This window comes from Candoia aspera, chromosome 4, assembly GCF_035149785.1.
Source record: "Candoia aspera isolate rCanAsp1 chromosome 4, rCanAsp1.hap2, whole genome shotgun sequence".
In the NCBI taxonomy this organism is placed as follows: Eukaryota; Metazoa; Chordata; class Lepidosauria; order Squamata; family Boidae; genus Candoia; species Candoia aspera.
Window position 1 is genome coordinate 52,084,723 of NC_086156.1, and position 13,131 is coordinate 52,097,853.

Here is a 13,131-nt window from a genome sequence, read left to right on the forward strand (position 1 = left end):
CTAATGTTGGGGTGACAGCATTTATAGAAAGGTGGCAACTGTGATGCTGATATTATGGGATGGTTCTGGGATTCAGAACACAGTCTCCTCATTATGTTTTAGCCATGCCTGTGTGGAGAGCTCAATTCATTTTTAATTTGTAATGATGTATCTGAGGAAGTTTTCAGAATAAGTGGCATGTCATGGGAACTGGGATTTGTGCTCATAAGCACGTTAAGTTGGTTTTGTGAGCTTCAGAGTCCACAGAACCTGGGTGACAAAAAAAGAAGCCCCACTGGTTATTCTCTGCCACGCTGCATTTTTCCCTCTGTTAACTCTTGGCAGATAATTCCAGTTCCAGTTGTCAATATGTTCAAGTCCCATGGCTGAGATCTCTGAAAGGGTGTCTCATCCACTCTGGTTCTCCTGGGGCAGCTGTGGTAAAGGCAACCTGGAAAGGGAATTCATTTCACCACTGTATCATACACCATTTGGAGAAAAGAAGTGGAAAAGGAGAGGCACAGCTCTCTTTGTACCAGACACTCTCAAAATAGAAAAGTGCAGTTGTTTTGTTATGTTGTGGAGAAACAAACCATGTTAAATCATAATAAATGGCAAATGTGGCCAGATTGGATGATTTATGAATCAGTGGCAAGAAACAAATATAATTCAAGGATCTTTGATTGCATGGGTAATTGTGCAGCTGTATATACTTGTCTGAATTTGTACAGGAGAACTGTAACTGCTGCTTGGTTCTCATCTTGCCTTTAGTTTCTATTGTTTCTGAAGCAGGCTTTTGTGTACAAAACCAATCCTCCCAACTGCTACCAAGCCCTGGTAGAAACAAAAAGCTTCTATGCTTTGTGATGGCACTCTGAGTGTACGCATTCAACAGTGACAGACCTGAGAACAGCAACTATTGAAATTCCTGCTCAGTCCAGACTTAAAGGGACCCAGGGTTGGATAGACTAATTGTACAAAGAACCATTAGAACAACAGGAGCTCCTTCACTGTACTCTTTGGGTAAAAGCACATTATAAGTCAGTTGATAGACCCTCGTACCTAAAAAGGAAAGTAATGGAACCAAAGTGATGCCTAGGTTATTCAATTTTCAAATTTAGACTTGAAATCTCTCAAACCACAAGAGACTAAACTAGAAAGGGTGCAGAATCATTCTTCTGAATATTTTTTCTATCAGTTTTCACTCAATTTGATGAAAGAGAATTTGCTTGCATATTATTTCAAAGGAGAAATTAACTATGAGGAAATTCTGAAGTGCTGGGTGTAGTGTTCTTATATGTATTTAGATACAATATTAAGGTGCTCAAGGGATGTACGTAAATTACTCATTTCTCCAGCTGTTGTCCATGGCTTTGATTAAAACCCAAGGAAACACCTAATGAAGGAATTTCTCCCATAAGACCTTTTAAGATTGGGGAAGTAGGGGTAGTCACTCTGAAAGTTATGGAAATATGTAATAGAAAACAAAACCAGCAGATATACTTTCCCCAGTCTTCAACAATAAAGTCAACTCAAAAATATCAAGAGAAGTTCAAAATAAATTCTCAAACATCTTAAGAATAAGGTAGTAAGACAGAAAACTGTTCTGCCCAGGAAAAAAAGAAAGAGAAATCAAAGGTAAGAGTGACACCATATTAGTCATAGCTGAAATATTCTAAGGAATATTCCAAGGAATCTCTGTTCTTGTAGAAAATGCAAATTAACTAGTAAGGAGACAGCTGGTTTTCTATGCGTCCTGGCATCTGATGTGAATTTTGAATGGGAGGTGGTGGCTTAGATCGAGAATTTAAGATTTAGCCTTGCTGAGATCTATAGAAGTATACTCCCAGAAAAACTGACAATTACAATTCTGTGTCAATTCACTACCCATTTCCCTATTGTTAAAATTCACTGGTGAAAGTGTTCATTGCCAAATTTCAGCTAATCACTCTTCTTACTAACAGCCCCCAGAAGGTGACCTATGCTTCTCAGGAAGATTCCATATATGTGTGCATACCTTTATTCTCAGAATAAAGCTTGTCTCTTACTCAGTGTGTGTTTGTGTGCGCGCGCGCATGTGCGTGAGTGCAGGTATGCACACATATATATGCCTATTTTCTATTATGTGTCTTGTGCCTGAACTGAGACCTAAGCTATTTCATGTTACAAATCCTCTCGAGCATTTGTCAACAGTGACCTATAATCAACTTTTCAAATAACGATTATACTCAAACATTGCCATTAAGAAGTTGCCCATGGAAGGAGAACTGATCTGAAATTCATAAATGTCCTGTTTCAGAGCATTTACTAAACATGTAACAGATGTACTTTTAATTATGGTGTGTGCACATTTTTCCCAGTACAGCATCTTGTAATTCCTTTCCATAATAATTAAAATCTTCTAAACAAATTTGGAGTTTAAACTCTTTGGGGCTGGATCAGTGCTTATCATTCCAAAATGCCAAATGCAACAGTACTGCAACATGACAGTTATTGTAGCAAGGATCCCTAAGCTGGCTCATTAAAGAGTAGAGAAGATACTACATGTTCTCTTGGTTGATAACAGTCCTTTTGCTAATTAGCAATGCCTAGTGGGGGGGGGGGTTGGAGAAAGAAGACGTTTCCATATTATTTTCTAAAAACAAAAGAAAATGAAGACCTTCATTTGCATCCACAAATTATTGTTAGATAGTAGAAAATCAGCACTATGAAATTTAGAATTTTTGTTAGGTCACTTCATGTTAATGTTATATTAAAATGGAAAGGGGGAGAATGGGGTTGATAAGAAGTCTTTGAGTTAGCTGATGCCACGAACACTAGCATTCCTTTATGAGACTCCGCCAGCAAAGAGGTTGCTGGCTGTGCTGCTCACCCCCTGTCACGCTGGTCATATTGTGTGCCCTACATCTCCTCTCAGCATAAGGTGACATAAAGCTGTTTCATCGTCTTCCTCACATGACCTGTGAAGAAGCATCATTCATAGTTTAAGGAGATTCTCTTCTCCAACAGTGGTGTGATAATACTGTGGTTCTGAATCAATAATGAACACAGACATAATAATACAGATGGCCATCAGCTACAAGCCTATCAGAGTATAAGATTGGTAATATCTCTCCATTTTAGAGAATATTGCATTAAATATGCTTCAGTTTTAACAAACACGACAAAAGTAAAGAACCCAAGTCTGTAGTCACATGTGTCTTCCCAGCACCCCATTTGTATCCTCCCAGCATCCTGAGATTTTGCTGCTGACATTCAGCAAAACTGGCTGAATTTGGGGCGGGATGGTTTTAAGGATATAAAGGGAGTGTATCTTTGGGGACCCTTCTGCTCCCACCTTCATCCTTTAACTCCCCTGAAAGGTGAAAAATGAGCAATACATTTCAACACAGCCCTTTCAGTGATGTCACAGCATCATCTGATGGCTTCCTGTGGAATTAAGGTCAGACCGATTAGCTGCACCATCCCTTTCCCCTCAAATACTGCTCTCTCCTGCAATAGGAGCTTTTTCTTGGGATCACAAGCTCATTTCAGTCACACATAATTATTTTATGGTGCATAAGGGACAATATGCTTTACATTGCTTATTGTCCTGGTTAGCTTTTCAGTCTTAAGAATTCCAGCCTTTTCCAAATTCTGAAGATTCTTAACTAGCTTCATTTCACCATACTGGTATGTGGCAACCAAATAGCATTTTCAAAGAGAAGACTTCAGAGTATTGCATTTTTGTTTTAAAGTACAGTATATCCATTGGACTTACTGCTGCCTACTAAGTGCTGAAGTGGGAGAGTGGCAGAAAGCTGAATTAATCAGGCCCTCTCTTTAGATCTACAGCACATGACTAGTGAGATCACCTGAGTAGCAAAGCCTCATGATTCTAATCGAAGTGAATATTTGTAGCCCAGGGTTGAACTGTGGAGCCCTTGGTGCTCTCTGAGCCTTGTTGTTTTCTTGCAGACGTTTCATTGCCAGGCTAGGCAACATCTTCAGTACGAACAGGGAGTGGGCCTTGCTCTCAGTTTATATACCGTGGCTTTTCCTGCTTGTGTTGGTAGGGGTGTTGTTCTCTCCTTGGGAGTTCTTTGATTGGGCTGTTGTTTGCTGCTTGGTTGATTGCCTGAGCTAATAGTTCCTTGATTAGGGTGTATTGTGCTGTTTGATGGTTCATCTGGTGTTAATCCTAGTGTTGATTTTTGCATATCAGGGTGTTGATTGCTGGCAAGGGAGTGTACTGGACAACTGGAAGAAACCCACAAAACCATCAATAACATCTTTGTTGTTTATTCGTTTAGTCGCTTCTGACTCTTCGTGACTTCATGGACCAGCCCATGCCAGAGCTTCCTGTCGGTCGTCAACACCACCAGCCCCCACAGAGATGAGTCCGTCACCTCTAGAATATCATCCATCCACCTTGCCCTTGGTCAGCCCCTCTTCCTTTTGCCCTCCACTCTCCCTAGCATCAGCATCTTCTCCAGGGTGTCCTGTCTTCTCATTATGTGGCCAAAGTATTTCAGTTTGGCCTTTAATATCATTCCCTCAAGTGAGCAGTCTGGCTTTATTTCCTGGAGGATGGACTGGTTTGATCTTCTTGCAGTCCACGGCACTCTCAGAATTTTCCTCCAACACCACAGTTCCAAAGCATCTATCTTCCTTCTCTCAGCCTTCCTTATGGTCCAGCTCTCGCAGCCATATGTTACTACGGGGAACACCATTGCTTTAACTATGCGGACCTTTGTGTGATGTCTCTGCTCTTAACTATTTTATTGAGATTTGTCATTGCTCTTCTCCCAAGGATTAAGCGTCTTCTGATTTCCTGACTTCCATTAAAGATAACATCTTTAATGGAATAAAATTCACAAGGGAGGAAGAAAACAACAACTCACTGACATTCCTGGACATCCTCATCAGTAGAGGAAATGATGGTAAGTTAGAAACACAAGTCTACAGGAAAGCTACCCACACCAACCAAGTGCTCCACTACCAGAGTAACAATCCAACCTCCCACAAGAGAAGCTGTGTAAGAATATTATTCAGGTGAGCACTTACACACTGCAGCAAACCAGAACACCAGAAAAAAGAAAAAGAACATCTGCACAGCATCTTCCAACAAAATGGATACCCGCTCAATTTTATCAAAAAGTGCCTCACCACCCAACCCACTACAACCCAACCAATGGAAACTATGAAAAGGATAACAATGCCATACATCAGAAACATCTCAGAAACCACCAATAGGCTGTTACAACCACATGGCATCACCATAGCACATAAACCAACTAAAACTCTTCAAAACGTATTAAGCAACCCAAAAGACCCAATAGCCCAAGAAGAAAAAACAGGAGTTATTTACAACATACAATGTGAAGACTGTAACAGCCACTATGTAGGACAGACAGGCAGAAGACTAGCAAAGCGCATCCACCAACACCAACTAGCAGTGAGAAGACATGATGAGAACTCCTTAATCTCACAACACATGGACAGACTCAACCATAGTTTCAACTGGGAAACTGTGAGCATCCTAAACCAAGCCAAATCCAAAAATGCCAGAGAATTCCTGGAAGCCTGGCACTCAGACAAAGCAGCCATCAACAGACACATAGAGGTAAACAACATTTACATACCATTCAAAAAAGACAATAGGAAAGCCAAAAGACCAGGACACTGCCTTGCCAGCAATCAACACCCCAGATATGCAAAAAATCAACAATAGGATTAACACCAGATGAACCATCAAACAGCACAATACACCCTAATCAAGGAACTATTAACTCAGTCAATCAACCAAGCAGCAAACAACAGCCCAATCAAAGAACTCCCAAGGAGAGAACAACACCCCTACCAACACAAGCAGGGCAAGCCACGGTATATAAACTGAGAGCAAGGCCCACTCCCTGTTCGCACTGAAGATGTTGCCTTGTCTGGCAGTGAAACGTCTGCAAGAAAACAACAAGGCTCAGAGAGCACCAAGGACTCCACACCTCATTATTCTCTTGTATTCTAAAAAGTATACCAAAAAGTAGGATCTGATTGGTCCAGTTCAACCATCCTCATACTTGGAGAAATGATGTATTTATAATATGCACTGACTGGCAGCAATTCAAACATGCATCAGGGGAAGTACTAGAAGTTGCTACTTTTGTCCTGCAAACAAGGACTTGAGGCAGCATGAAGGCAGCCAGAAAAGTAGAGGTGACAGAAGCAGCAAGAGAGTGTGAGCAAGGGTGGGAAAGAGGAATCTCCTGTTGCTCTGCCAATGGGAATTGCAATGACAAAGGAATACTTTTTAAAATGTTTTGTTAGAATATCACAGATTAAGAGGGTGACATCCTAATTTTTTTTACTTGTACCAGCTGTGGATCAAATAAAATAAACTTAGTTTCTAGATGGCTACATATATGTAAGTTAAGTTGACATGGTGTTAAACATGATTGCTAAAGGCATCTTGCTTATTTGGCTATACTTAAGATTTCTGCACTCTTGGAAGCCAAAAGAGCTCTCTGAAAACCCTTACCTTGGCGTGACTCGCGTGAGCTCATCGGAAGGGTGCAGAATACGACAAGTGGTGAAGGTAAATGTGGAGTTGGTTTGTGACATGCACTTCCCAGGATGATGTACTACATTAAAAAGAGAGAACATTCTTTGCATTTATAAATAAAAAAGGAAGTTCTGTATTCTCAAACTAACAGATGGAAAAGTGATATGATACTTTACTTGTGATCTGTGCAAGAAAGATGAAATATCCAACATTTCTAAATCACTTTATTTTCTAGCTCCTCTGATATATTAATGTCTATGGGAAGTCTTGTTAACTTCAGTTTTACTGGGGTTACTGTAAGAGCCCTCAGCTCTCATGCTTTAGGGTGGCCACTAACAGGAAGTATTACCTTAGTACCCTGGTATGGTAATTTCCAGTAAGAGAACATACCGCTTAGTAAAAATAATAATGTGGTTGTCTCCCATGCTACAACTGCCCCAAGAATAACAATTTCAATGCTACCCAGTTGAGTTTATTGCTACATTATTTGACTAATATTGAATGGGGACACCAAAGAAGTAATTATTGCTAATTCTATAAGAAGTGACTGTAATATCCTAGTCTATATTAGCATGCTAGTCAACCATTTAGGTTCATTCTATGGGCAAGATATAACTGACTCTAAACAAAAATCTGCAACATCTAGAACTGTTACATATTTCAGTTTCTTCTCCATTGATCAAAGTAAATGTATCCCATTAGTTTGATTCAGCGATGGATCCAGAGAAAACAATAAATGTTAGGATACAAAAATAATGGTAGTTATTATTAGAAGTTTGTGAAGCCTTTTGAATTTTCAATATTTCTGCATAAATATGACCTAAAACGTGAACTGTTCTCCACACAAGTCCTAAAACTAGATAAAGAGAACCCAATTAAACAAAAGGGTCAAAAACATTATACTTGTTCATTGATTTATTGAGGAAAATTATCCAAAGCTACATATTTGTGTGTGGCAAAACTATGTGAACCTTTCCTTTCAGTAACTGGTACACTCTCCTAGGGCAGAAACAACTGCAAGTAAACATTTCTGATAACCGTTGATCAGTCCTACACATTGGCTTGGAGGAATTTTAGCCCATTCCTCCTTACGGCTTCAAATTAGGGATGCTGGTGGACAAACTGCCTGCTTCAAATCCTTCCACATTTCTTTAGGATTAAGATCAGGACTTTAATTTGGCCATTCCAAAACATTAACTTCTGCTTTAACCATCCTTTGATTGTACAACTCGTGTGTTTTGGGTCATTGTCTTTCTGCATGGCCCACTCTCTCTTCAGCTTCAGTTTATGGACAGATACCCTGACATTTTCCTGTAGAATATACTGGTGCAATTCAGAATTCATAGTTCCATCAATGATGGCAAGCTGTCCTGGTCCAGAGGCAGCAAGTAGGCCCAAACCATGATACTGCCATCACGTTTCACAGATGGAATAAGGTTCTTATGCTGGAATGCAGCGTTTGCCTTTCGCCAAACATAATGCTTTTTAGTCAAGCCAAGAAGTTCTGTTTTGGTCCCATCTGTCCACAGAACATTCTTCCAATAGCCCTCTGGCTTATCCACATGGTCTTTTCACAAACTATAGTTGGGCAGCAATGCACGTTTTGGAGAGTAGGGGCTTTCTCCTTGCAACCCTGTCATGTAAACTATTGTTCAGTGTTCTCCTGATGATGGTCTCATCAACACTGACATTCCCCAATGCAAGAGAGGCCTTTAGTTCCTTAAACATTACCCTGGGGTTCTTTGAGAGCTCCTGGAGTATTACATGCCAGGCCCTTGGTGTGTTCTTGGTTGTTTGACCACTCCTGGGGAGGATAGCAATGTGTTGAATTGCCTCCATTTGTACACAATCTGCCTGAGAGTGGGCTGGTAGAGCCCAAACTCTTTGGAAATAGTTTTGTGACCTTTTCTAGTCTGGTGAGCAACAACAACTATTTTTCGGAGGTGCTCAAAAATCTTCTTTGTTCAAGCCATGGCACACTTCCAGAGACCTGTGCTGTCAAGATCAGACTTTTAGTGAATACTCAGAATTCTCTTCTTTAAATAAGGCAGAACCTCCCACACTCACACCCGATTATCATCTCTTTGATTGAAGCAGTTGACTATAATTTCCCCTTCAAATGAACTGATAATCTAGAGGTTCACATATCTTTGCCACACACAAATATGTAGCTTTGGATTACTTTGTACATATTATTTTTGTGCCCAGCATAATCATTATGGATCCACTACTGTCCATCTGCAGCATTTCCTTTCTTTCCCCCCCTTTCCAAAACACAAGCAGAACTTCTGCAGCTGTACCAGATAGCAATTAAGTCAATCAATTAATAAAACTATTCTGAATAGCTGAACATAAGATAAATAGCCTTATTTTTGTGCTATTGCAACAAAACAGGTTGTAGAATCATACAAGACCCAAATTTATATTTATAAATTGCTTTAGGGTGCAACTGTAGAATGCAAAGCTGAACAGAACATAAAGTATGTCATGTTGTTCAAGATTCTCTTAAACATGTCACCTCAATTTTAAGGGTCTATATATAACCCCTAACCCAAGTGGAAAAAATTATATTTAGCCAAACTGGAAAGAAATGAGAGATGCTGAAGAAAATATGGTGTAATTCATTATGTTCTTGAAAACCCTCTCCAGAAAGTTTGGAGATCACCCAAAAGACCATAGAAAGCAGTGTAGGAGACAACCAAGAGACTCAGTAAAAAAGTTGTCCTTCTCTCCCAACACTATTTTTGTGAAACTCTTTGGTACAGCCAAATATCTCCTTGAGTGCAAGGAGTCTTTCTTTCACAGGAAGATATTTTTGGATTCAAGGTGATGGTTTCATACAAAAATCTAGTGTTTCATGCAAGTCCATATAGTTTTTTATTTATTTGATTTATATGGACTTCCATCTTATACAAGGTAACCCTGGGTGGCTAACAATCATCAAACCCATTATAAAAATATAGAAAAAACCCCCATCACCATCCCTATTTAAAAATTTGTCACACTCCAGCCAAGGTGCCATGATAATCCCGTTTCACACTACACATGCTGGCTCAACTCCCATCCTGGTCCTGTGCTTAGAGGAAGAGCCAGGTGTTCACAGCCTTTCAAAAGGCTTAGAAGATAGGGACTCTCTAGATTTCAGGGTGGAGGCTATCCCATACAGCAGGCACCACTACAGAGAAGCACTTTTATGGGACTTTTAACTACTTTGGTCAGTGCACCAGTAGTGATTAAGAAAAGATTATGGCCTCAGTTACCATTTTCTGGTATTCTCCAGATTAAACTACATTTGATATTAAAGCATTTCATGGCATGAGATTATAGCAACTGATTACCAATTATCTGCACATGTACTGGCCTGTCTTCTGAGACTGAATATCAAAACAATTTTCACTGACAATTATTCAAAGCATAGTAGGTGACCAGGAATGAAAACAGGCTGGCATTACTATATTAGACAGTTCTCCCACTGACTTATCTGGCACCCATTTTTTGTAACTTCATAAAACGTTTTATTCTTCCAAGCATTTTAACTTGGCCGATATTATTACTTTACCCATATTATTACTTCATACTGTTTGTATTGCTACCAGCTGATCTATACCACTCCTTTAAATCATATCGCTTTAAAGTTCTAATTTATTTTAGTGTAATTAGTCTAACATTGATCAGTGCAAATCCCTAAAACAAACATAAGTATTGTGCACAATGAGGAAGATAATATACAATTACAAAGGAGAACACAGAAAAACAAAGTGGATATAAGAAAAAATAGGGAGGACATAGATTCTGAGCCTACCAAATACACGTATAGCATGAATAGGAAGGGGAAATGAAGGAATATTAAGGCAAATTGATGCGTCTATGTAAAGAGCAGCAGACACACAAAAAAGAAATACACCTGATGACATCTCATGATCATAGAACTAGAGCAGGGAAGCAAATGTGGGAAGGCACCATGTTTTAGTCAACACTACTCCTTCTGTCTCCAGTATCATAGGTTGCTGTAATTGTGCCAATCTTTTCATTTCTGACAAGTGACATACTTTATGGATAGCCCCTTTGCTGCAAAGCAATTCACAAACTCAAAGGCCATGCACCCATCAACAGTCATAGAAACAATCCAAAGTTAAGTACAATTGCAAAGTATCATGATTGCATAGGTGCTTTTAAAAATCTTCAATAAGTTAGCATGATTAAACATGCACAAGAAACATGGCTGTGATAGTTTTGCCTTTTCCTCCCGATGTGATTGCATTCCAAAATATGGTTTATTCATGGTATGATATATTCAATGACCTGATATTTTATTTTATCACATCCAGAAACCTCTCTAAATTTCCAGAGAGGCTGAGAAATGTACATGCTTATTATGGCTATATTTCCTGTAAGACTGGCAGCAAAATAAAAATATAACAAAGATAATTATGTGTAAAGAGTTATTGCATATGAAACAGTGAGAGTCTTAAAGAAAAAGTGTCAATACAAATGAGGTAACTCAGAATGAAACAACTTTCCTCCATTTCTGCAAGGTTCTATCAGATACTCTGCATTTTCCATTGATGAGTAATACACCAATATCAGAGGAACATTTTAAAAACTTATCTATATCACCTCGAGAACTGATGATACTGATGCTTCAGGGATTAGTGTAAACAATGTATTTTAGCTGATATTTAAGGGTTGGGGTATAGCAATCATGATTCTCTGTACAAGTGTAACCAGGTTAAAATATTAGAGAAAATCTCAAAATAGGCAATAGTGAAAAAGGAGATTATATGGAGAGAAAAGCTAAATTAAAAAAAAAGAAAAAAGAGCAGCTCAGTGTTAGATAACAAATAATAGCAGAGTAATGAAGTATGAAAATATTAAACAATTATTCAAAGAATGGATCAAAGTTTCCACCTATCTCCATGTCTGCATTACCCACTTCATAAAAACACTGATTTTGTTTCACTATGGGATTATATTAGAAGAAATCAGTTGCAGTAAGCAAAGTAGACCCAGCTTATTATTATTAATATACAAGATAGGAAAAGGCTGCTAAAAGTAGCAACTGAGCCCAGTGGGGAAGCTTTCTTGACAATGAAAGACAAATAAATTTTTAAAGTTTAGAAAGACTGATCCTGCAAAGATACCACTAAGAGAAACCTGGATAGTATCCTCCAGTAATCAGCTTTTCACATGACTGTAGCATTCTCTGTCCTTTGAACGCAACAGGAAACCATGAGCTGCCTATAAATGATCAGTATCTTCAACAATTCAAAAATGAAAATAATGTAAGATTTTAATTCCAATACAATCTCCAACAATACTCAGTAGTTCTTGGATCAAACACATAAAAAAGGATAATATTGTGATTGACAATGAGATTTCGCTATTATAAGTTTTAAAAAAATATCTAAGCATATGTCAAAAGGACTGTCCTCTTCTCCAGCCACAGATGATTTCTCAAATTACTTTCTCTTGAAGAAAATCATAGTGCTGTCAAATAAAACAAGATCTCTTCTTTCATTCACATAACACAGAGCTGACTGGAGTTAACAAGATACAATTACAGTAAATAAAATTTGTTCTAGATTTCAGTAAGATTTTCCCATCCTATGACTGCATCTTCAGAGAGCTCTCAATTCTATGTATAAAATGTTGTGTATTAATAAAGCCAAAAGAACCCCTGAGAAAATCATTTTCATTATTACATTTCAGAAATACAGCTCTTAAATGGTGACCAATCAGAATTATGAACAAGTTATGTCCAGTGTTAAAAAAGGTTTTAACTGCAGCAATTAAGATTACTTATTTTGAGAGAAAACTGGTATTTTTTTCAATCACCAAATATAAGAATCCACAGCCATGACAAAAAGTGCTGATATGCATGTAAATGTATCATGATGCAGACCACGTCCTTTCATACTTGTGCCTCAACACTGGACCCAAGTACGTAAGTCGCAGATTTTGTGTTCATAATTTGTCATTCTACCCCTTTGCAGTCACCTATGCCACCAAAGGAAAACAAATATAGTTCTCTACATAATGCATCAGCAGATTTTTCAGACAGGACACCTAAACATGGGCTAATGCAAATCAGAAGACAGAATGATGCAGAAGTCAAAATGCTGCAGTATTTTAAATGTCTGTCAGTTAATGCAAATATAATACTGAATTAGGTGGAAATGTGATGGATCTTGATAAATGAAATTAAATCCATGTTTCCTTTAATAAAAGCTGTGAAAAACAATAACTTACAAATATTTTTATTATTTTGTAAGGATAGAAAAGAGACCAATAATAAGAATTATCCACAGCTGGTATCTGGTATAAATGTGTCTCCCTTAGGAAATCCCTACTATGGGTGGGATATTCTGAAGAATGCACATACAAGGTACTAGCTATGATTTTCAAAGACTTCAGAAAACATTCTTACAACATTCAAAGGTTTGGAATAGGGATAGGCACACATAAAAATTGGCTAAATGCAAGATACCTCAACTCCGAAGTCATCAGGCATTTATACAGGTGATTGCCCATGTATTGGGTTTTGTAGATCATATTATAAAATCCTGATCAATAGTTTTTTTTTTCTAAGCCAGAAAGTAGAAGCAGTCTATGGG

The 13,131-nt window shown here is 38.4% G+C and overlaps 1 protein-coding gene across 8 annotated transcripts in view; it reads right to left on the bottom strand.

Moving 5' to 3' along the window:
- TRAK1 (trafficking kinesin protein 1) overlaps positions 1-13,131 on the bottom strand; it is a 101,027-nt gene that overhangs the window by 5,336 nt on the left and 82,560 nt on the right. For all 8 annotated transcript variants that reach the window (XM_063304146.1, XM_063304145.1, XM_063304143.1 and 5 more), the window contains one exon: positions 6,494-6,596. In XM_063304146.1, coding sequence (XP_063160216.1) covers positions 6,494-6,596 — 103 coding nt within the window. The remainder of the gene's footprint in view (positions 1-6,493; positions 6,597-13,131) is intronic.